The sequence below is a fragment of the Dipodomys spectabilis genome, unplaced genomic scaffold (genome assembly GCF_019054845.1).
Source record: "Dipodomys spectabilis isolate Male_0828 unplaced genomic scaffold, ASM1905484v1 ptg000215l, whole genome shotgun sequence".
In the NCBI taxonomy this organism is placed as follows: domain Eukaryota; kingdom Metazoa; phylum Chordata; class Mammalia; order Rodentia; family Heteromyidae; genus Dipodomys; species Dipodomys spectabilis.
In genome coordinates this window covers 6,242,863-6,267,542 of record NW_024870892.1, presented here as the reverse complement: position 1 = coordinate 6,267,542, position 24,680 = coordinate 6,242,863, and the positions used below count along the sequence as shown (strand labels likewise).

Below are 24,680 nucleotides of genomic sequence, written 5' to 3'. Positions count from 1 at the left end.
GCCAGCGAGTCCCCGAGGCAGCGATCGCGGGCGGACCCGGCCGGGGGGGCGGCCACCGCCCGCTCCCGGCATCCTCGGGACCCGCGGAGCGCGCTGCGCCACCGGAGCCGCGCGGACCCGCTCCGACCCCTCCCCGCTGCCCGGGCCCGGAGGGACTCGTGCTCGGCCGGGCGGGCGACGGGTGGCGGGGAGCTGTCCCCTCCCGCGCCCCTGGGCCTCGCGCCCCTCCGCCTTCCCCCAGCCTCTCCGGGCCGGGCCGGGCCGCGCGGCCTGAGCGGCCGGCGATGGCGAGCCCTCCGCCGCCTGGGCCCCCCGGGCAGGCGGGCGGCGACGGCCCGAACCTCAACAACAACAACAACAACAACAACCACAGCGTGCGCAAGTGCGGCTACCTGCGCAAGCAGAAGCACGGCCACAAGCGCTTCTTCGTGCTGCGCGGCCCCGGCGCGGCCGGCGACGAGGCCCCGTCCTCGGCGGGCGGGGGGTCGGCGCCGCAGCCCCCGCGGCTCGAGTACTACGAGAGCGAGAAGAAGTGGCGGAGCAAGGCGGGCGCCCCGAAGCGGGTGATCGCGCTGGATTGCTGCCTGAACATCAACAAGCGCGCCGACGCCAAGCACAAGTACCTGATCGCCCTCTACACCAAGGACGAGTACTTCGCCGTGGCGGCCGAGAACGAGCAGGAGCAGGAGGGCTGGTACCGCGCGCTCACCGACCTGGTCAGCGAGGGCCGCGCGGCCGCCGGCGACGCGGCCAGCGCCGGCTCCTGCAGCGCCTCCCTGCCTGGCGCCCTGGGGGGCTCGGCCGGCGCGGCGGCGGCGGGCGACGACAACTACGGCCTCTTCGCGCCCGCCACGGCCGCCTACCGCGAGGTGTGGCAGGTGAACCTGAAGCCTAAGGGCCTGGGCCAGAGCAAGAACCTGACGGGCGTGTATCGCCTGTGCCTGTCGGCGCGCACCATCGGCTTCGTGAAGCTCAACTGCGAGCAGCCGTCGGTGACGCTGCAGCTGATGAACATCCGCCGCTGCGGCCACTCGGACAGCTTCTTCTTCATCGAGGTGGGGCGCTCGGCGGTCACGGGCCCCGGGGAGCTGTGGATGCAGGCCGACGACTCGGTAGTGGCGCAGAACATCCACGAGACCATCCTGGAGGCCATGAAGGCGCTCAAGGAGCTCTTCGAGTTCCGGCCGCGCAGCAAGAGCCAGTCTTCGGGGTCGTCAGCCACGCACCCCATCAGCGTCCCCGGCGCGCGCCGGCACCACCACCTGGTCAACCTGCCGCCCAGCCAGACGGGCCTGGTGCGGCGCTCGCGCACCGACAGCCTGGCCGCCACCCCTCCCGCCGCCAAGTGCGGCTCCTGCCGGGTCCGCACGGCCAGCGAGGGCGACGGCGGAGCGGCGGCGGCGGCCGCCGCGGGGGTCGGGGTCGGGCCCGCGGCCGGCAGGCCGGTGTCCGTGGCCGGGAGCCCGCTGAGCCCCGGGCCGGTGCGCGCGCCCCTGAGCCGCTCGCACACGCTGAGCGGCGGCTGCGGCGGCCGCGCGGGCCGGGCGGCGCCGGCGCCGGCAGGGGGCGCGCTGCAGCACAGCCGCTCCATGTCCATGCCCGTAGCGCGCTCGCCCCCCGCCGCCACCAGCCCTGGCAGCCTGTCGTCTAGCAGCGGGCACGGCTCGGGCTCCTACCCGCCGCCCCCGGGCCCGCACCCGCACCTGCCGCACCCACTGCACCTGCCCCCCGGCCAGCGCCCCTCCAGCGGCAGCGCCTCCGCCTCGGGCTCCCCCAGTGACCCCGGCTTCATGTCCCTGGACGAATATGGCTCCAGCCCCGGCGACCCCAGGGCCCCGTGCAGCCGCCGGAGCAACACGCCCGAATCGATTGCGGAGACGCCGCCCGCCCGGGACGGCAGCGCGGGTGAGCTGTGCGGCTACATGACCATGGACAGGGCGCCGGGCCCCTGCGGCCGCCCATACCGCAGGGTGTCCGGGGACGGGGCGGACCAGGACCGCGGGCTGAGGAAGAGGACCTACTCGCTGACCACACCCGCCCGGCAGCGGCCTGCACCGCAGCCCTCCTCCGCCTCCCTGGACGAGTACACCCTGATGCGGGCCACCTTCTCCGACAGCTCCGGGCGCCTCTGCCCGCCCTTCCCGGCGTCCTCGCCGCGAGTGGCCTACCACCCCTACCCCGAGGACTATGGGGACATCGAGATCGGCTCCCACCGGAGCTCCGGCGGCCACCTGGCGGCGGATGACGGCTACATGCCCATGAGCCCGGGCGCCGCCCTCCTAGGGACCGCTGCCCTCCCGGGGGTCGGCCGGCCGGCCGGCCGGGGCGACGACTACATGCCCATGAGCCCCACGAGCGTGTCGGCCCCCAAGCAGATTCTGCAGCCCAGGGCCGGCCCCGCCGCCGCTGCCGGCCTGCCCCCCGCGGGCGCTGCCGTGCCCGCGCGCCCCTTGGCCGCGGGCAGGACCTTCCCGGGGGGCGGCTGCAAGGCAGGGTCCCCCGCGGAGAGCTCCCCGGATGACAGCGGGTACATGCGCATGTGGTGCGGGGCCAAGCTGCCCGCGGACCACGCTGACCCCAAGCTGCTCCCCAACGGGGACTACCTCAACATGTCCCCCAGCGAGGCAGGCCCCGCGGGCACCCCGCCTGACTTTTTCGAGGAGGCGCCCCGGGGCGCGCCCGGCGGCTTCTGCTACAGCTCCCTGCCCCGCGTGCACAGGGGGCCCTGCCCCTGCGGCGGCGGCGACGGCGACCAGTACGTGCTCATGAGCTCCCCCGTGGGGCGCATCCTGGAAGAGGAGAGGTCGGGGCCCGCGGCGGGGGGCCTCGGCCAGGCTCAGCACCCCTCGGGGAGGCCCGGCGGGGGCGGCGGCCGCGCTGAGGTCCTGCCAGGCCCGCGCTGCCGGGCGGTGCGCCCCACGCGCCTGTCCTTGGAGGGGCTGCAGACCCTGCCCAGCATGCGCGAGTATCCCGCGCCCCCTGAGCCCAAGAGCCCCGGCGAGTACATCAACATTGACTTCGGCGAGGCGGGCCCGCGTCTGTCCCCGCCCGCGCCGCCGCTGCTGGTCTCGGCCGCCTCCTCCTCGTCGCTGCTGTCCGCCAGCAGCCCGGCCTCATCGCTTGGCTCGGGCACCCCAGGCACCAGCAGCGAGAGCCGCCAGCGCTCTCCACTCTCCGACTACATGAACCTGGACTTTAGCTCGCCCAAGCCCGGCGCCCGGCGCGGCGGGGACCCTGCAGGCTCCCTGGACGCGCTCCTTTCCCCGGAGGCAGCCTCCCCTTGCCCGCCCCTGCCGCCTCGCCCGCCAGCCTCGCCCTCCGCCCTGCAGCCGCCGCCCCCGCCGCCCCCCGCCGAGCTCTACCGCCGGCCTCCGCCCGCGCCCGCGCCCGCCCCCTCGGACCCCGGCGCCCCCGCCGAGCCCCTCGGGGACTCCGCCGGGGACTACACCGAGATGGCCTTCGGCGTGGCCGCCACCCCGCCGCAGCCCATCGCCGCCCCGCCGAAGCCGAAGCCCGACGGCGCCCGCGTGGCCAGCCCCACGTCGGGCCTGAAGCGGCTGAGCCTGATGGAGCAGGTGTCAGGCGTGGAGGCGTTCCTGCAGGCCGGCCCGCCCACCGACCCGCACCGGGGCGCCAAGGTGATCCGCGCCGACCCGCAGGGTGGCCGTCGCCGCCACAGCTCCGAGACCTTCTCTTCCACCACCACCGTCACCCCCGTGTCACCCTCCTTCGCCCACAACCCCAAGCGCCACAACTCGGCCTCCGTGGAAAACGTGTCTCTCAGGAAAAGCAGCGAGGGCGGCGGTGGCAGCGCCGGAGGGGCCCCGGTGGACGAACCGGGTCCCGCCGCCGCCCCAGGCCAGGCCCCGCCGCTCTCTGGGCCCCAGGCGCCCCCGGCCCGCGCGTGGACCCCCGGGCAGCCCGGGGCCTTGGCGGGCTGTCCCTCCGGGGCCGGCGGTTCGCCCCTGCGCCGAGAGACCTCGTCGTCGGGGTTCCAGAGCAGCCTCAACTACATCGCCATTGACGTGAGGGACGAGCCACCACCCGCGCAGCACCCCCAGTCCGCAGACAAGAGCTCCTGGGGCCGGACCCGCAGCCTGGGGGGGCTCCTCGGCGCGGTGGGTGGCGGCGGCCCGGGCCCCGGTGCCCTGCCCGCCGCCAGCGCCTACGCCAGCCTGGACTTCCTGTCCCATCACTTGAAGGAGGCCACCGCGGTGAAAGGTGAGGCTCCGGGGTGAACGGTGAGGCCAGTGCGGCGGGGGGGGGGGGGGGGGGACAGAGGCTGCCCCTGGGCCTCCCTCCTGGCTGGACGCCGGGGCACGGGCGCGGACACAGGTTCACGCCCCCCCCCAAGAGCGCAAGGTGGGGGGGCGGGAAACGACACTTAGGTGGGCCCTGGGTTTCAGTTGATGCCTTCTTCCCCTTGGGAGGGAGACTCGGCCTTGTTTCAGCCCCATTTGTCTTGAGTCCCTTCCCCACCCCTTGGCTCTGAGGAAGTTCACCAGCTAGGCCCCACTCGAGGTCGAAGGTGAGACATGGCCAGAGGCAGACCGTTGGGGGGGCTGCTTCCTCGTGGGCCTGGCCCCACCCCAGGTCGCTGTTCAAGCCACAAGGCTTAGGAGAGGCCTTGGTACATCGGTTTGGGTGGCTGCTGAAAGGGAGCATCCCAGATTTGCAGGAAGCCGGAGGAGCCTGCCCATGGGGGTGTGGTTGTCACTCGGAACGCTTGCAGCACCCTGCATGCTGTCTGGGAACCCTGGTTTACCACCCAGGGTGGGGTGGTCAACTAGGTGGGGCCTAGCCCAGAGCCCGAAGGTCTTTTTATTGGGTTTGGTTTTGTTTTCGTTTTTTTCTTTGAAACACATCTCATGGTAGCCCAGGCTCTCTTCAAATTCTCCATCTTCCTGCCTCAGCCTCCTGAATGCTGGGATTAGAGGGGTGCATCACAGAAGGTGCAACTCTAGTCAATCCTTAGGTTATGTGTGGATGATGGAACTCGGAGAAACCAGTGGGGCAGTTTTAGAATTACAGACCCTGTGATAGTCAATCATGGGCTGACAGAGATCAAATGCTGGTGTTTCTCACAGTAGCCTGGTGGTTTAAAAGTGCAGCCAGGTCTCAGGATCAGTGCTTTAAGGAAACAGGGCAAGACAAAAACACAGGTCTTTCCAAGAACAGCTGGACATGAGGCTGCTCAGCGCTCTTCCCATCTCATTAACTATCCATGAGCAACCAGAGATGGGTTTGCGCTCTCTCTGCAGCTGGCCAGCCCTTCTGGCTGCCTTGGACTGAGAATGGGCTGTCAGGGGAGGCAGGAGGAGCTGGAGTGTTGTTAGAGTCAAGTGTTGTTAATTGTGTAGCTGTTGGTTCGGGTGTTAGCAGGCTAGGCTGAGGGAACCGTTCCCTCCTACTGGTGTGGGTAGACCCTGTACTGGGTGCTGGTGTGAGCTGAGCACTGACTGGCAGAGGGGATGATGGGATGTTGCGGGGGATCTGCATGCCTTTTGTTTGTAAACTGAGCAGACCAGATGAATGCTGCTGAAGTCCAGCGTGGATGATGTGAAATGATAGCTGCAGGCGGAGTACCCTTTGTTCTATTTCCTTTCCTATTACGGCCGTAGAAAGGCAGAGGCAAAGTCAGACGGAACGATCAGATTCAGGGCCTGAGAGGTTGCTGCCATGTTCTAATTCAGGGGACTTCAGTTGAAGGTCACTTTGCTTGGAGTTATATTAAACACTGTGAAATTGTGAGGGTGCCAGGGAATCAAAGTGCTAGCTGCCATCCAAGCCATCAACCATGTAAACAGAGCAGCGTGGAAGGGGATGCGGAAGGAAGATGAGGGCTCGCGCATGCGTGCACCCACTTACACGCAAACATATGGTGTGTCCACGTGGGTATACATCAAAGTCAGATGGAGGGAGCCTCTTTTTGCCCATATCTGCTTCTAATTAGATGTACAGCCTGAGGATGGAACACCTCCCTGTCTTGATGAAGGGGCAGATGGAACCCACAGAGCTGAGGTGGATGGGTCCAGGACTGTGATTTTTTTTTCCCATGGAAGCCTGGGCTACAACCCAGCCCACAGCCAAGAGGACTCAAGGCCTCTGGAACCACTGTATTTCAGCTTAAAATTCCATTGTAGGTGGCCTCTTGTAGAATAGTGACAGTTCTGATCTATAGCAGGTGAGTTTGCTTAGACACCTGTCTTAGTCTGTCCTATTTAAGGTTTCCCATAGGCGTAAAATTGCTCTCCACCTATAGGATTCACAGTTCTGAAGTCTAGGCAGCAGTTTGCTTGCATGTTCCATGCTGAATAGAGGTCATTTTAGGTGCTGCTCTTTTTCCAAAGTCTGTGGTTATCATGGTAAGCAGCCTTATGAGAAGGAAAAAGACAATGCTAAAGGAAAAAGATAGTTCCAATTTGTCCAACTGCGCCCAAACCACATGTTAAAAAGAAGGCACATAGGCCAAATTGGATTTCTAGAAAATGACTTCAGGGAACAGGAGAAAGGGAGAGGCGAGCTTGCGGTCCTTGCTAGGGAAGCCTGTTCCCTGCTGTGCAGTACATACTGGACTTCATGGAATGTTCCTTTCTATGGAACTGAAAGAGGATGTTTAGAAACTCAGAATGGACATTGACTTTCATGAAACTCACACGTGCAAGTAGAAACTTTATTTGGGGTGCTTACAGATTAAAGGTTTTTCGTAGATGACTGTCCTTGGGGAAAATGATTTATAAAGCTGGATTCAAGTACTTCTTTAGGGGGTGTAGCAGGAAATGGGCTTCGTTTTGCCCGAACTCTTAGAAGCTTCCAACCAAATCAGCGGTAGATCAGACCTTGTCAGTGCCTGGGAAGCAAAATAATGGGGTGGGGGCTCGGGGTGTTCTGTAGTGTTGAGTGTTTGCACACGTGGTAACCGATATGTTTGCGCACATGGTAACCAAGCCGCCCAGTTGCAGCAATGATTGGTAATAGCAGAATTGGGAACCAACTGAGAGCAGCACTGACTGGAAAGCCAGCATACCTTAGTTGTGTGTATATACATATGATGTACATGTGTGTACTAATTTATGCTTATTATCTTACTGGTCATGTGTTTCATGTGTGTGCACAGAAAAACGTGATTGTTCTATAGGATTTTTAAATGTTATGTGTTTGAAAGCAGCTCCTTAAAATTAATTTTATTTCTGTATGAGTATGCTAGGTTGATGTGGCCCCTCGCGACATGTTGGTACATCCTTACTAAGGGGCTTTTTATTCTAAAATTGGTTTGTGCATAGCAAACAGATTAGATTAGAACTACCACTACAAAAAGCATCTACTTTTAAGTTTTCCTGGTATAAAGACCATCCACTCCTATCTTGGAGTAAAAAGAGTCTGAAATTAAAAGTGTTTCCAAAGGAAGAGTAAGAATTGGAACTCTTGTCTGGAAGGTATTGCCCCTCAAAGTCTTAAAGTAGTGCCATGAGCCTCAGGAAGGCTGCATGGGCCGGCTTTGCTTCTGGGAGGTGCCCTGGGCTATGTGGAAAGAAATATGGTGCAGGGCGCCCCACCCTCTTTGCACTAGGAGACAGCCAAGGTGCCTGAGAAAACACACAGGCTTTCGTGAATGAAAGTCACGTGGCTTGTTCTGATTCCTTTATTGAAAGAGAAACCTTTACGAAAATAGTACTTCAGAGACGGAAGAAGCAGAGTGCGTGGAGCCAGGCAGCCAGGTTTCCGGCTGCTGCTCTTGAGTCTGCGTGTGACTGGGCAGGCTGCTTCACCCCTGCTTCTAGGTTTCTAGCTGCTATGGGGTGATGCTAATCTTTCTCTCTCCCTGTCTCAAGGCCCCATGAGAGACAGCGAAGATTATAAACACCAAATGTGTTGGAAGACCCTCTGATGCATGCAGGCAGGCTGTGATGCTGAGCTGGTGAAGATGGGGTTCTGGGAGTGGCAGGGCACCCCCACCAAGCCCTTAGTAGGCAGCATATGGAGGCAGTGCCTCCTGAAATGCTTGCCTTGGCTGCTTCTCTGCACGAGTCTCTACGTTCAATGAGAACCAGTGTCCCCTCCCTCTCCCCCCTCCTTTAGCCTAAGGTTTCATCAGAGAGCTAGGTGTAGCCCTGGCTGAGTGGTAGATTCTTTACACATGTGAGAGGTTCTGGGTTTGATCACCAGCCAGCAGAAGAAAACAAAACAAGATTTGTTCGTAGAAAACTCTGGAAAGTAACAAAGTAGTGTTTTACATTTCATGGTAGAATAACAATGCAGGAAAACTGCCTGATTTCTGACCCATCTTCAAAGCCCACTTTGGATTCCCTTTGAGAAGTTGTTCCCCTGTGGAGAGCTCTTGACAAGATCAGAATATATCATCAGAATATACATTTAGGAAAACTTGGGTGGGGCTTCATGGAGGAGGGCAGAATAAAGGCTAGCAGAGCCCGGAACTTTCCTGGCTTTGTTGTCTGGGGGTTGGTTTCACTCTGTCTTCACTGACGGGTTACAAGTATAGTTTTGATTTGTAGCACTGAGCTGTTTGGTTGTCAAAGTAGAGGAGGAAGATGTTTGGTTGTTTTGTTCTTCTACCCCCCAAAGAGGAATTTTGGTAGATAGGTAGTGTTTGGTTTTCTTTAGCAGGATCTCTGTTGTAATGGAGCTCTTTTGAGAAGGGCTGGCAGAAGGCTCACCGACAGTATGGGCATAATGGCTTTCTGTTAAAATTCCTACTAACGCGATTCTGTGCAAGCACAGTTCCAGGAGCTAGGTAACCTGTGGTATCAGATCTGGCAAGTGGAAAGGCTTTTTTGTCTTGTTTTGTTTTGTTTTGTTTTGTTTGTGGGGTAGCATAGAATCCATTGCTCCCATTTCACCTTAGAAACTGAAGGGGAAATGTAACTTTACTCTTATCTGCCTCGCCAAGTGCAGAGCGGGAAACAGGCAGAGGGAAACGGAGCCCAGCCTAGCACGCCCCTCTGGGGCTGTGTGTGTGTGTGTGTGTGTGTGTGTGTGTGTATGGGGCAGGAGGTGTCTTCTCTGCACTTTGTTTCTCTAGACCAGCAGGAGTAAAATATGTCTCTGTAGACGCTGTCTAGATGAGCTAAGTAAAATTTCTAAATTTTCAGAATTGCCAGTTTTTGTAAAAGGTGAGGGGACTTACCAGTCCCGAGTTCTGTGACCACCCTTTTATCCACCTGGGTTGGGACACTGGGTGGATTTTCTTGTGTGCGCGCTTATCCGGACAGCAGCGGCGACTCGGATTGGTGAGGGTGGATGCTGCTGGCGGATTCAATGCCACTTTGTTTCTGGAGAGCACAGGAAGGCTGTGCGGGAGGAAGTGCTGAGGTCAGGGGAGGTCACGGGTTACTCCGTGTTGTTCAGGAGAGCTACTAAGACTGGTGCTGAAAGTGTACCGAGATAATGGACGCAGGTGGAGGCTGGGTAGGGAAAGCTAGGAGAGATGTGCCTGTGCCAGGAGCTTGCTCTGTAAATAGTGCAAAGGATGCCAGGTAGGTCTGTGCCTGATGGTCTTCCTTCTTAACTGAACACTGTGTGCGAATGGTAAAACAGCCACTTTAGTACCTCTGCTAGGCTACAAAGATACTAAGTGTGCAAAGAATCATGGTTACTTTTCCAAAGACTCCGGGTCTTTAACCTTGGCATGCCTTTCTTATACCATATGTGATGCTTCTGCCTGGAGCTCTATTTATCACTTCTTGTGCTTTTACTGCAATTTGGAATACTTGGTCCAATATTTTGATCTGTGGACATATACTTTAGAGATAAATGGTTACATGTATTGTGCTGTGTCAATACTGGGTCTTTAGTGTTTGTTTTATAGAGTATTGAAGCTGATGGTGTATGTATGTGGGGGGGGGGGTGCACATGCATGCATGAGTGCGCACAGTACTTGGGGGTTGAACTCAGGGCTTTGTGCTTGCTACACAGGCAATCTGCTACGGAGCCACACCTCTAGCCCTTTTTGTTCTGTTTAATTTTGAGATAGGGTCTCCTGTTTAGGCCCACACCGGCCTGCATGTAAGGTCCTTTTACTACAATACATAGCTATTTCTGATGAGATGAAGGATCTCTTAAACTTTTTTTTTGCCTCAAACCACGATCCTCCCAATTTCAGCCTCTGAGTAGCTAGGATTTTAGATAAAAACACCAGCATTTGGTTTGGGGATGGTAGGTTTGTGAGAATGTGTGTGAGTGTGTGTGTATGTTTTGTCTAATCATAGTCCAAGTGGCAACAGTTATTTTTCCTTATAAATGAAACTCAAATACTAATGATAGAGTTTGTGACCCATTTGAAACTTGACACGATACCTTAAGCATAATTATGATCTTACTGTTAGATAAGTGATCTATTTATATGGAACTGGTACTTATACTTGAGTGAATTTTTATGCTACATTAAGTTCTGGGTTTCTCAAAGCATAAAAATAGTTATTATGATATGATTTTGTTACCTTAAAATTCATGTGCTTGAATTAAGAACAATTCGTGCTTTTTTGTGTGGGAGAATGCACAGGGCAACGTAGAGGACCTGAGACCGTGAGATGTTCTCTCTCTGTGAACTCTCTGGACCTCATCTGTTGCCGCCAAAATGTGTGTCACGAACAATCCTAACACTTGGTGCACAGTTACTGGTTTTGAAAGAATGATCTTGAAGTTGGGTGCATTGGAGCCAGTATTTTGGTCAGTTATGAAAGGTAATTCCATAGGGCAAAGAACTGGGGTAAAATTCAGAGGTTCTTTCCCTTGCTTCATAGTGTGAAGATATTTCTAAACGTGATGTCACGCAACATTACAAAACATCCCACGATGTGAGCAGGGCCAACTAAGTTCCTATTTGCGGGGGAGAAAAGACGCTTCATCTCAGAGAGGACAGAGACCTGCCCAAGGTCACTGAGCAGGAGTGATGGCTCCTCTCAGGTCCCAGTGAGCCCTGGGGAATTTAGAGACCACAGGGGCATGAGGATTTGCCATGGGCCTGAGTCAGACAGGCACAGCCAAGGGGGGAAAGGCAGCACTGGAGGAAGCCCTTGGTTTTATAACCACTTCAATGCCTGCCAGTGTGAAGAGCTTAGGATTTGCTGTTACTACCGTGGCTCCTGTGTTGCTGCTGGTGAATTTTAGAGTTCATGACTGAATTGTTGGTGGATCCGTGATGGTGAGGGACCCAGCTCCGCTCCTTGGAATTCTGTTGTCTGCAGGGGGGAGGCTGTCTGTTCCTCTAGCCGTTTTCAAAATGCATTTTAGTAAAGCACACTGGATATTTGGCAAGATGCCTCCACCCCCAAGTCCATTAAAACTGCTCCAACTCAGTGTGGTGACAATCTGAAAAACACTAACAAACAAATGCCAGGGTATCTGAGGGCATGGGGTTGGAGGCGCTGACATAATGTACCTTGCTTATTTTAAGGTTATGAAAACAGAGGCCCAGGAACTTGGTGTCTTATTCAAGGTCAGCGGTCTCATGAGGGCAGTGTTGTTTGTAAATATTGCGAGAAGCGTTGCAGAGCGCTCCTTGGGTCTTCTGTGACCCTGGCTGACTCTCCTCCAGGATGTAGCCTGCTCCCTTAGGACAGACCCTGCCCTTCTGTGGATACCAGCTGAGATAGCTCCCTGGAAGTCAGAAACAGAAAGGAAGGTGCTCACGCATGGGATAATTGGGGTGAAAGGCAGTGGATGGAGGAATCAGGAGGATGCTACATCATGTGCTCGTTGAGATAGTTCAGACCTGAAGGCCAAGCTGAGGCTGTCCTCCAATCCCAAGTCCTGTGTGCTGAGGCCAGGGCCTGCCTGCCCTGCTCCCAGGGATGTTGGATGGGTGGGAATACCATCCACTCTTCATTACAAACAAGTCCACTAGCGGTTTCCTACAATATGGGTCATTCACCTATTTAATGACAAACTTATCTGAGAACTGACTAATTTAGAATCTGCCTAAGGACCAAATAAATCATCAGTTGTTACTGGGTGCTATCTTCAGAGGAGTTCAACCTTTTTTTTTTTTTAAGATCCTTTGAAATCTTAATTAGGAGATTAAAAAATGACTTTACTGGATTTATACATAAGAGAAATGGTTTCATACAGATTTAGTTGGACCAAGCTGCTCTCTCTTTTGCCCCATTTTTTTTATGTGACTAGGAGTGCTTGAACTCAAGATGTCCCATGCTTCAGAACACACAACAGGTGAATGTGTGCTGGTGCTCTGGGCGATGGGATGTGTGGCCAGCACTGGCTAACATTTTGAAGTGTGCTCTTCTTCTAGAAAGTGGCAGCATGCACAGCCAGTCACCCAGTAGCACCCTAGCTCTAGAGGCGGGGGAGGGGGCACCTTCCACAGGACAGAGGAAAAGGGAGTGGTTTTCCTGCTGGGGGTGAGGCACCAGCAACTTCTTTCCAGCTAAGGGCAAATGTCAGGTTCAGCTCCTTCCCCTCCCCCTTCTGCATAATGAATTTATTGAGCACTGACTTAGTTGAGAAACCTAGGATGATCTGGAATTGGGAGGAGGGGGTCTTCCTCCTGCCTCAGTAGACCCTCCTGTGCCAGCTTCTGAGTCCTCTGGGAATATGTGCCTCTGTGGGGGGGCTAAGGACCTAGGAATGCAGTGCTTTCATTGCCTGAAGCTGTGGACATAAGGAGGTGCTGACGTCAGTGATCCTGTAATCCTGTGAGTTTCCAGGTGTGAGAGAAGCTGCCAGATCGTGCCTTTGAGTTCGGCCACACTCCCCTCTGTACCAGGCTTGGCCCCACCCAGCTCTTGCCTGGTCTCTCTCCTTCAGAACTTGGGCTGCCTCTGATGGATGGGCAAATGGGGGAAATTGTGAATCAGGGAGGCAAGTCTTGGAAATAGGCCAAGATGTCCTTACTAAACTTAAAAACTATGCAAATAGTGCTTTGGAAAGTCTGAGCAGTGAGCAGGATTAGACAGGGAAGGGATTATACTGCATGAGCAGCTTGTTTTGTTTGGAGATCAGAAATGGCGGCACTAGGACCCTGGGGCACACAGACATCACCAACAGCACTGCCTGGAAAAGGAGGGCCTACTGCTTGTACCTTGACACACTTCTGAATTGACAGTAGGCATTCCTTGTTTCCTGTCTTCCTACATAAAAGTGACCTAAAATAACACCTGAAGTGGACAGCTGGAACACGCCCTTCCAGTTGTTTTTGCCAAATGAGTTTGGTGAAACTACTAGAAAGGACTTTGGCGTCATTGTCAGGTAGACTTGTGATGCACAGTTCGCTGGAAGAAAGTGTGCTTTAGAGGATGCAGGAGCCACAGCACTGTGGAGGCTGCCTTTTCTTTCTGAGAGTGAAAAGGTACTTTAATTGAAGTTGGCTTCAGAAAAATAATCTAGCTCATAGGATAAGAAAAATAATTAATTGGAAAAAAAAGTCACACATTGGTGGCTTGTAGCTACAATCCTAGCTACCCAGGAGGCTGAGAGTCACAGCTCAAAGCTAATCTGAGCAGAAATGCCAGCAAAGAGCTGGAAGTAGAGCTGTGATTCAAGTGGTACAGTACCAGCCCTGAGTGAAACAAACACTAAGCAAGAGCAGGAGGCCCTGAGTTCAAGCCCCCATACAGACACAAAAGTAAAATTTAAACTTTAATGAGCTGGGATGCAATACTAGATTATAAAAAGCACACAAAACCAGCATAAATAAATGTCAACACATTTGCAAACACTTGTGAGGTTTTGACAAGTAGTTCTTTTTGTTGTTTTGTTTGTTTGTTTGTTTTTTAGTGGGAATTACCTTGTAAAGGCAGCTTCCAAACAGAATGACATTTTGGCATTTGGGGTCCAATTAAAATGTTAAAGATAGCGTGGAACCAACTCTTTCTGGCATGGTGTTCCTCTGATGCCACCTGTAGCTTAGTTTATCAGCAGCGCTGGCTGCGTATGGTCTTGGTACCAAGTGTATAATCACTGCAGCAAAGTACCTATGATTCATCGTGTCCTGAGCTCTAGAACTCAGGCTGTGAGCACTGACTTACTGTTACCTGGGTCCTCTACTGACCGAGGGAGGCAGAGTGCAGTGGACAGTCCAAGTCTTAAATCAGTTCACAAACAGAGGAAGTGCACTGGGTCTCCTGAGAGTCCAGGTAGACAGCATTGCCCCAGAGCTGACTCTTTGTACATCCTGGTCCACCTTGCCAAATCAATGACTGAAGAGGCAGCCAGAGCTGGCCTGGGGTCCACCTGGCTGGGAGTCCTGCCCAGCCCCACCTTTTCCGGCACTGGAGCTGGGTGCTACTATGTGGAGGTTTCCTCTCTGAGAAGGCATGATCTAATCACGCTGGTCCTCCATCCTAGATGCTAGCTCGCTCCATGCTGGCTTTAAGGCCCTCCATCTTCCCTTACCTCGTGGCAGGCACATGGCTGCATCCAGGCCCTTGGGTTTGTTGGTCCCCTCTCCCACCCTGGGGTCTCCTGGCTGCCCTTAGTTCCTGGACTGCAGGCTGCCTCTGACCTCATCTGACCTTGCTTGTCTCTCTCCCTCTGTTCTGGCCATTGAGTGCTGCTGCGTCCAGCTCAGCCTTGGGCAGAAAATGGAGACATTTTATAGTTCCTAGGAGAAGTTATAAAATTAACCTGCTGCTCTGTAAGCAAACTCAATGAGATAGAAATCAGCTCTCACGTACACCGAATATCCAGAATGACACACCAGAAAGTTCCTGGTGGTCAGATCCACTTCCAGGGCAGAGCTTTGGGGGAGCGGATGCCCTCAGCACACATGGAGCCTGCTGGTGCCTTCTCCCTGCTCTCCTCGCCAGGTCATGGCCTGTGCAGGCGTCCAGGAAGGTACGGCCCTGCCAGGACTCCCACACAGCTTTGAGGCACAGGGACTGGGGACATGGTTCCTTTGCAGTCCAGCCTCTTCCATGTGGGCAGTGTCCTTTCTCTGAGTTGATAACTTCCCTTGCAGCTTGCAGTTGCTGGCTCTTGTCCTCTGGGGCTCATGCCATATGCTGGGTGGGTGGGGACGTGTCCATTGATGTGGCCACCAGGGGGGCTGGCACCGTCTCCAGGCCTGAGCGATGTCATCCTTGCTCTCCAGTCAAGAAGCCAGGGACCCTGGGCGCAGCCTTGCACCCTGATGGCCATTCCAGGAGGGTGAGCCCCGTCCACCCTTTCCTGCAAGTCTGCTTTGAAGGTGTCCCTAGAGCTGCCAGCGAGTCTCCGAAGTCCATGTCCTGGGCCTGAGAGTCCTTGTGCCTGGAATGTATATGGATCCCCGCCGTGGGGTGCTGTGGTCGGGGTTCTGAAGCTGGTATGCCGCTGCCATGCACCTGCCTGGCGGTTTCTGATTGGGATGGGGTTTCTGCCTTGGCAGAGGAGTTTAGTGCACACATTCTGTGTGAACCAGAGAGGCCAGTGGAGCTGGCTGCCCATCCTCCACCCCCTCCCACTCCCAGCCCCCTGGTCCTGTACTGCCACACTGCTGCCGGAGATGCACGCAGCTGCCCTCTGGGGACCAGGAGAGGGGCAAGGAGTCTGCCTCCTTGGAAGCTCTCATTAGGAGGAGTTCATTTTATGCCAAGGCTTCTTGGCCCCTGGTTAGTCCTGTGATGTCAGCACGGCTGTAGTTTGGATGGAGGGGGCCACGTCAGCAGGTGTGCTCAGACACCTGTGGCCAGGGCACTGGCCGGGAGCCGTGGGAGCGGTCAGCCCTCGGGCAGCTCTGGGCCGCCTGGCCTGGAGAAGGCTTTGTAGTTCAGAGTCCAACATGTGGCTGCATGTAACAGCGTTTGAAGGTACAGGAAGAAGCTGAGGGGACTGGGCATGAGTCACACGGCTAGTATGTGTTACTTTATGTGTGAATTGGCATCCATGTATCATTTGTCGGTTGCGATTATGTTTTATATTTAGAATCTCATCTAGTGATTTTACAGTGGCCTCGCTGGGGGGGGGGGAGTCGGGGCAGGGAGAGAGTCCCTCATGGAGAGAGGGGCTCCCGTATGGCTGAGGATTGCGAAGCTAGTGGGTGTGCTTCCAGGTCCTGGGGCTCCAGCTCTGCCTGAGTCTTCCACTCAGGAAGTGTACGTGGAAGGCATGTGGTTCTGGAGTGTCAGCCAGGCTGCACTGAGTCACCCCAGGGAGCAGCTGCGTGTGTCCAACACAGCCACAGACCCCGGAGCCTGGTGGGGAGAGACCACTACTGTGTGTGGCTCCTGAGCTGGGCTTTCAGATACATCTCAGTCACAGGAGGACTGTGACATCACCAGCTCCTCCCAGAGAAGATGAGGCACCGTCCTCTCTTGCCTAGATCCTCTTAGTCTGGTTGAGAATTTACCTCCAGAGTTGTGTAAGTATTCTCAGGAAAGACAGGTTCCGCTTCAATGGTATGTAAAAACAGGTCACATGCCAGTAATCCTAGCCACTCAGGAGGCCGAGATCTAGGATCACAGTTTGAAGCTAACTACTGGCCAGAAAAATCCATGAGACTTACCTCCCCTTAACCAGCAAAAAGCCAGAAGCAGAGGTATGGCTCAAGTGGTGGAGTACCTACCTTGGGGGAAAAAGCCAAGCAAGAATGTGAGACCCTGAGTTCAAAAACAAAACAAACAGAAATCCCAGCCCTCTGGAGATGGACCTCAATTAAACATTGATTTCCATGTTTTCTTAACATGACAGGAAAACTAAAAACATTTGTATTGCAAGTGTAAGATTTACCATTTATATGGCTGTAAATCATACTTGCAAAAAATGTGTTAAGTCTGGGAAAATAATTACATGGCTTATAGGTTATTGGTAATTTTAATGCAAATTTTATTACTTGCCCCCCCCCCCCCCAATATTCTTACCAGAGCTGAAGAATAGTACTTAGAATGACATGTTCAAATGACCTGGCTATGAATTTCAGAGCGGATGTGTGCAGCTGTACCCTCATAGAATCAAGAGCACCAGGGTCATGTGTGTGTGGTGATGAGCAGATGTACTCAGTGCCTCTTGTTATGAGTGGAAGAGCCAGAGATGGGCTGCTTTGCCACATGATCTCTCCATGGCTTCCTCCATGGTCTTCGGTAGGGTCTGTAACAGGATAGCGTGGTATTGGTAGATAGTATCAGCTTTCTGAAGGACATAGGCTTGCAGATACTTTCTGAGGGAAGGATATCAGTTAGACTTAGGTGTAACACACAGATGGAAACACACAGTCTTAATTTTGACAAATTGCCCATCCTGGCTGACAGGCTCTCTGTCAAGGGAGATGATAAGTGTTTGGGGCTTCATTGTTATATAGTGTCTGTCAGAGCTATCCAGCTATATTCAAGGCAGAAGTGCTGTGGGAGTAGGCTGTGTTCCAATAAAACTTTATTTGTAGGGACAGGCTGCAGGCCAGGTTTAGCTATGCTTTTTACTGATCTCTGCTTTGGAATATCATTCTCCTTAAGATGAAAGGGCTCCTACTTCTGGGTCTTGGTCCTAAAATTTTGTTTTCCTTTAGGAAATTGTGTTCAGCTTTCTCCTTCCCCCAGGAGCAATGGCTTAGACCACATGAGGTGTTTTTTCCTAGTTAGGCATAGTTTGGTTAATAGGTGCTGGGAACACAGACCAGGAAAGCCTGGCCAGACTCGTTTTAGCAAGGAAGACGTCTCTAAAGCATACATGCAACAGGTAAGTGTCATCTGGGAAGCAGGATCAGATACCATGGTATTATTTGTGGTGTCCTTTGAGGAGAGTTTTATAAAGAACTAATGAAGGAAACTAGCATTACATAATCCACTTAGACTTAGATTCTTTAAAAAAAAAAAGTACCTAAGATGGAGAGGAAAACAGGTTACTCTGGTGAGGAAGGAACAGGTGGTAGTCACACGGACAGGTGTTGAGGTCTGAATACAGCCACATAAGGGAACTGGGGGTTTTTGTGAAGCATTTGAGCTGCTTTCTCTTTCCATAAAACTTAACTGTGTGGCTCTACTTGACGGTAGCTTTCTTACTATCTGCATGTTCCCTGGTGCTGTGTTCTCCAACATGGCATGACATACTTACTGCAAGTAACATTTATTTACTTTTTTTTTTTTACAAAAAGCTGGTGATATGGGGTAGAAGTTTAAACTTTTGGCCCACGTTGGACACCCAGCACACCCTTCTGTCTCCCATGGTGCTCCCAGGAGCAGAGTGACTAGTCCCCAGTCAGCAGGGTGGACAGGTTTAGGCTAGAGCCAGCACATTTCCCAATTGAATGAAGTCCACCAATGAGCCAGGAGGCATTTGGTGCCCCAGGTGTTTGGGAAGGAAGAAAATACCATCTCTCCTATAATTTTGCCCCTGTTCCTGCAAGAAAGGAGGATGGGTCAGAGAACGAACCCAGACATGACCCTCCACGGAAGGACAGCTGTCCGTGGTGGGGACTGTGCAGGGTCTGCGGGGGAGATTGGGGTGTAGAGTGGAAGCTTGAAGCCAGTGATTCGTGGTCTGGGAACCAGGAGCACCAAGTCACTGGGTCTCACGCAGAGGGTTAAAGGGACAGATACCTTTTATTCATCCAGCCTATGAGGAAACTAGATTTTCTCATCCTGTCCCGGATTGTGTCATGAGCAAGTTGCAACTCGACATCGGGGAATGTCTAACAGCAGGTATGGGGAGGGCGGCGGCCTGCGGAGCTTGTAAAAGTGCCGTCCCATTTGTCACAGCTTGCTTACTCACCCGGGTTTTCCTTTTAAGTTGCTTTTCCCCCCCCAGTTTAAAAGAAAGTTTAATGACCGTTTTTCTTAGAATCTCTGGCTTACTTGTTATCACACCCAGCAGTGCTTATTTTCCCCTTCTCATGAGAGTTTTTCACCTTCAGTGAAGTAAGGAGATACTGAATTATCAGGCTTACTTTTCAAGGAATTTCTCCTGTGACTGAAGTCTTATGTCCCCTCCTAATTCTATGTTTAGTCTAAAAGGTCTAAATGGGGCACTGAGATGACCTGAAAAGTATTAAACTTACCCAAGAATCTATTTTTTTCTTAAGTGTATTTGTGACTAGAAACAATATATAACAATATAACTATATATATAACTACACACACACACACACCCACACACACACACACACGCCTAACAAGTATTTGGTTTTGTCTTTGCTATGAAAAGCAGAATCTTTCTGCACTATGAACTCAGAGATGCCCTAGTGTGTGGACACCACACTACTCTCTGAATTCAGGGGTTGCTTTGCCCTCCTCCAGCTCTGCCCAACCTGGGACAGTGGTGGTGGGGAGGTTGGGGCGGGGACAAGCAGGGCTCTTCAGAGAGAACCCGGTGAGTAGAATTGCTGTGATCCAGGCATGTGGACTGGGTTGTGAACACTGGACTATAACCCTGAATTCAAATGTGTACAAACACAAATTGAGAAAACCATAATGAAAATATAGGTGTGAGTCAGAATGACTGGCCACAGTGACGCCTGACCTCATTGGCTAGAACAGACATGCTGTGTGTATTGCTGGCACAATCTGGTCTTGGTATTTGCTTGGGTTTCCCCAGTGTAATTGTGGTTGTGGCACTCTGCTCTCTGGTGCTGTGACATCTCGGTATTCTGACACTTCCTCCACGTATTGCATGTAGCCTTTCTGCCTGTTTAATAACAGTGCCTCGGTTTTTTCTTTTTCCTTTCCTTCCTCTCCTGCTCCCTCCTCTCTTTTAGGGAGCAGGGCCAGTGGGTTGAAGCCTTGAAGCCATGGTAGGGGCATTCTTGCTCATTTGCATTTGCTAGCTGTGTTCAGCGGATGAGAAAGGGTGGGATTAGAACTGGTTTGTAGGGATTACGTTTATTGCCCATGGGACCTGCAACCTACAGCAGAACGACTTCCTTGGCTATGCTGCTCCGAAGGCTCGTCCCAGAGCTTCCCAGAGCAGTGTCTGAGGTGAAGGTTGCTCTGGGGTGTGTTTGTAATCCCAGTCCCAGTCATACCAGCTCTGGGAGCAGACTTGTGTGTGTGTGTGTGTGTGTGTGTGTGTGCTTGTGTGTGTGTGCGTGTGTGTGTGTGTGTGTGCTTGTGTGTGTGCGTGTGTTTGTGTGTGTGTGTGTGTGTGTCTTCCATTGTCTGAGCAACACTGGGAGTCTCCCAGGTTTCCAGTATGTTCTGTTTCGCACCTGAGTTCCAAGTCTGCCTTCCTTCCTAAGCACATGCAAGCAATGGCTGTAAATTACTTGTCTGCTGCTTTTGTGGAGTGAACAGAGGTAATGGATAAATAAATACCTGCTACAATCTCAGCCTCAGGAAGCATGAATATTTAAGGCTGAGGATGTCGGGGCAGTTGTGTTAGAAAACACTCTCTTGTTTCTTGTGCTGCATGAACCAGGCCCATAACTTAGCTTAGGAATAAATAATGAGCATGAGGCCCAGCCCCTTGGATCTGTAGCCCGGTTATCCAGCCCCGCCTCTCCTGGCTAGAGCAGGGGAGTGGATGTGGCGGGGTGGCCAGCATGCCTGGCTGTGGCCGAGTCCACCTCTGGAGTTGGGTATCTGGATGTCACTTCGTGGCATCCTGGGCCAGGTGCCTTCATAGCTTGGGCTCATTTAGTGCCTTGGCCGGCATGTAGAGCACAGTCTTCGCCACTAACTCACAGTGGGGAAAGGCAGTTTGAATATCAGTCAGAGCAGCCAACTTCTGTCTCAGGGTCTTCTTTCTATGAGAAAGTAACAGAAAAGTACCTGTGTTTCCCAGGGCTCCGTGGCGTCCAGATCCTTCTGCTGTGGCTCAGAAAGCTGCCTCTGGTTTCTCTGTGTTTGCTCCTGGGGTTGCGTCTGTAGGGTCAGTCTGGGTACAACCGTGGGGATTTGGCAGGTGCTGTGGACTGTCTGTAAGTCAGTATGGATGCCTTGAGAGGCCCTGGGAGGGAACCGGGGCAGACTGGCCTCTCTGCTAGTGCAGAATGCTGGGGAATAGCAAACGTGGACTCAAGTCCCTTAGGCCAGGAGACTCAGGTCTCTCTGCTCTCCCCTCGTCGCAGGGGGCCCGTGGGAAGCAGGAGTGCTGTACCTGTGTGTATACGAGAATGTGTGCAAAACATCATATCCCAGGCTCGCACACGTGTCAGCTGGGGACCGTGCTGGGGGTGGTGTCCTGCTTCTTTCTCCGGTGCTGGAGGCACATCTGTCTCCCTGCCAGGACACGTGCTTTAGTCAGTGTCTTCTTCCCTCTAAATCTAGAGGAGACCCTGCACCAGGATCAAAGCCAAAAGGAAAGTTGTTGAAGGGCCTTTGTATGAACAAATACATGGGTGAATTGTGTCCTTGCCGCTTATTGGATCTTAGCCAGTACCATTTAAAACTTAAAGTTTTGGAATGGGCACAGTGTCTTCCACCTGTGATCTGAGCTATTCAGGAAGATTGTGGGTCAAAGCCAGATCCCATCTCAACCTGTAGCTGGTCTCTGGTATACACCTGTCATCCCAGCTCTTGAACACTGAGATCTGGAGACTCATGGTTCCAGTCAATCCTTGGCACAAAAATTTTGGAGATTACATCTCAAAAGAAATATGCTAATCATGGGAAGTAGAAATAGGAGGATCACTGTCCCAGGCTTTCTATCCTGGGAAAAAAGACCCTTTTTCAAAAATGACAAGAGCAGAAAGGGCTTGAGACATGGAATCGGAGTCCGAACTCATAATGGACAGAAAAGGAACTAGATCCACAAAGAAAGTGACATGCATCTGTGAGTTGAGGGCCAGGTTGGTGTGTCTAACATGGAAGATAGGTGAATACATCTACCAGGAAGGAAAATTTACCTGTTTAAGGTAGAGCATGGCCACAGGGCTCATCTGAGACCTGGCTGTCATCACAGTGAATGATAATGTTCTCCTGTTTCTTGAGGAGGGACAAAGTACCTCCTTCTGGGGAGGGACCCATATCTTGCGGGTTCTCGCACAGAGCTGTGGAGTTTGCTCTGTTCTGGGAGCCATGACTGAGGTCTCTGCTCTCTCTTTCAGAGTGAAGCCCTGGTGGACCTCCACTGCACCGCAAGGTCGCACGTTGAGAAAATTGTGCTCCGAGGAGATGCTCAGCACGCCTCCAACCCAAAGCTGCTTTCATGTTTCGTTCCCATCTGAGTAACTCTACATACATTTTGAGACATCTGTGAACTGTGTTAGACAAGAAGCCGACACCACGATCGCCTGCTGCCTCCCTTGCTGCCCCCTCCGTGGGGCATCCATGACTGTGCTGTGTGTGTTGCATTTCGTTTTGTTTCATAACTAAATTAGCAGATAAAGTTCTTCTCCAGCAAATTGGATATTTCCATTGGCCTTAAATTGTGGCCAGAGTCTTAACTTCCTCTTCCTTTCGTGTTTTACAAAGCAGGGTGTACCCCTCAGCATGCTGGGAGATTCTCCCACACCCACTGGAGTGGTAAAATCTGGTATTGACTGGCTTACACTCAAAACTACCACAGTCCTACCTCAGTTCAAGGTAAAGCTGGGTTGCGGGCTGATCACAGCGGGACCTTCTGCGAATCCATGTCCAGTGCAGCCCCCGCCTCCGGTGCCCGAGAAGACGCGGAGTCCAGCCAGGACCTGCCAGGATCGACTGTGTTCATATGCACACAGAGCCCGGTGTGGGACTGATGATTCTCCACCGAGTGAAATCTGGGACTGGACTTTGAAGATGGATTCTAAGAATAATTATTAAATATAACTGAAGCAACCTACTTTTGAAGCTCATCAATCAGCTGGGTGGGGGCGGGTGGGGGCTAGAGGGCATGACTTACCTCTTTGTATCTTTGACTGGTGTATCTAACCTTCTCTGTGTAGATGTTTGTGTAGGTACTTCAAATCGCAAAAGCCTTTTCTCCTATCCACAAGCTCAGATGTCTCTGCTGTCCTGAATCTGGGCCTGCATTTCTCTAACCAAAAACTCACGTAGGCATGCTATTAGCTCAGAGCTGGTCTAGGTTTGGCAGATTTAACTTTTTAAATGCATTACCTTTAATATAATGCTATTTTGTTGATCAGTAAGGCTGCCCCAAACAGAGAGAGAGAAAGAGAGAGAGAGAGAGAGAGGGGAGTCATTCCAGCCATTGTGCAATTAGAGAAATGAGAAGAGAAGCGGTGCCGTCTCTCACAGTCTGTGTTGCTTGATGAGGCTGAGGCTACCCTTGTTCTGTGTTTTCAGTGTTTCGAGAATGTTGGCGTTGTGGCGATTGTCACAGATGTCACCTAGGACTGCTGAGCTTCCCCACAGAGTGTCTGTCAGCCTGCCACCCTGACACGTGGCAGGAGGCACCGCCCACCCCAGTGCCTGTCTCCCCGATCGTCCTGTAGAGGCTGCACTAATGCTTGGAGATTGAGTTGTTGGTTTTTTGTTTTTGTTTTTGTTTTTTTTTATTGGTTTTGTTGTTGTTGGAGAAAATATATATAAATATATAGAGATATATCACTATAGAATAATGCATTAATTAAATGAGGCTTTTTAGAGGAAGACCAAAAAATTCAATGTCTTAAAAAAATATATGTAATGGCAGTGCAAAAGTCTTCCTGCTTCTGTGTGAACCTTAGAACAGAGGATTGTATTGCAAGACAAAGTTGAATGTAAAGTGATCCCCGAGCATTAAGGTTTTACTTTGCTGAGATGACACATCATAGCAGTGCGTAGGCCATACACACCATGTCAGTTTGAAGGTCAGTTTCAGTGTACACTGTACTTTATTAAAATGTACAAAATCTCCAGTTTTATTTCGTTGTGGGACACTAGGAATCGGCGGATGGTACTTGCTCAGGGGCAGAGGACTGAACACAGGCCTTCCTGGTTGCAGTGCTAGATGTGTAGGTTTTGACTCAATCCAGATGGCTCATGTCCCTACTGCACCTGAAAATGCCGATGCTGTACTAAATTCTCCTCTATCCTGTACATTTCAAAAAACAAAAGGCATATGCAATATTTACATTTTTAATTTAGTTTACAGAAATGAACCAAAATGTATAAATGTTATGTTTGCTAAAACTTCACACTGTATATTGGGTCTTTGTACATTTTGCCTGACTTACCTTAAATTTAAAATATTTTTTGCTATATAAACTTTAACAGTTAGTAAACAGTGTTTTCTTTTGGGTACGTATTGTTTCTGGATACGAAGATGTTAAATATATTTCTTGCTATCGTGTTAGGAAGAGACTTGACTTCCCTCACCCTGTCTTCCATGAGCGCTGTACATAGGGCAGGTGTGGCGCTGCAGGAGACGAGGATAAACTGGACTAGGGTAGTGCGTTGTATTTTAGTCTGTACTGACCGTGGGTACCCTCCTTAATAGCCATATGCAATAAAATAAAATACATTATTTATGAAACAATGAAGCTTGGACCTTTGGTGTCTCTTCTGCATGGGTCCAATTTACCTTTGAAATACCAAGTTAACACAGACCCGGTCTACTCCTGAATTCCCAGTTGAACAGTGTGGAGTATCAAAAAAAAGTTTAGATTCCTAAAAAAAAATACTTTGATACCTCTTAAAACCTATACTGGAAACAGAAAATGTTCCTTTAATTATGAGATTTAATGAAAAATAGATGTGTTTAAAAAACAACCTTCCAACTCATGAGAGTCCTTCTAAGGGCTCATTCTCCATGCAAGTATGAATTCCTTCGTGGCCGCTAACAATGTCAGGTGGTAAGAATCGCCCTCTCTGGCTCGAGTGTGAAGGAGCAGAGGGGATGTGGCGGCTCTGAGGCACGCAGGCCGGGAATGGCAGTGC

At 52.6% G+C, this 24,680-nt stretch overlaps 1 protein-coding gene across 1 annotated transcript; it reads left to right on the top strand.

The window, feature by feature from the left end:
* The first annotated feature begins 284 nt into the window (after positions 1-284).
* Irs2 (insulin receptor substrate 2) lies at positions 285-24,277 on the top strand. Its single transcript, XM_042697266.1, has 2 exons — positions 285-4,221; positions 21,926-24,277. The coding sequence occupies exons 1-2, from the start codon at positions 285-287 to the stop codon at positions 21,928-21,930; spliced, it is 3,942 nt and encodes a 1,313-aa protein (XP_042553200.1). The 3' UTR covers positions 21,931-24,277.
* Positions 24,278-24,680: the final 403 nt, after the last annotated feature.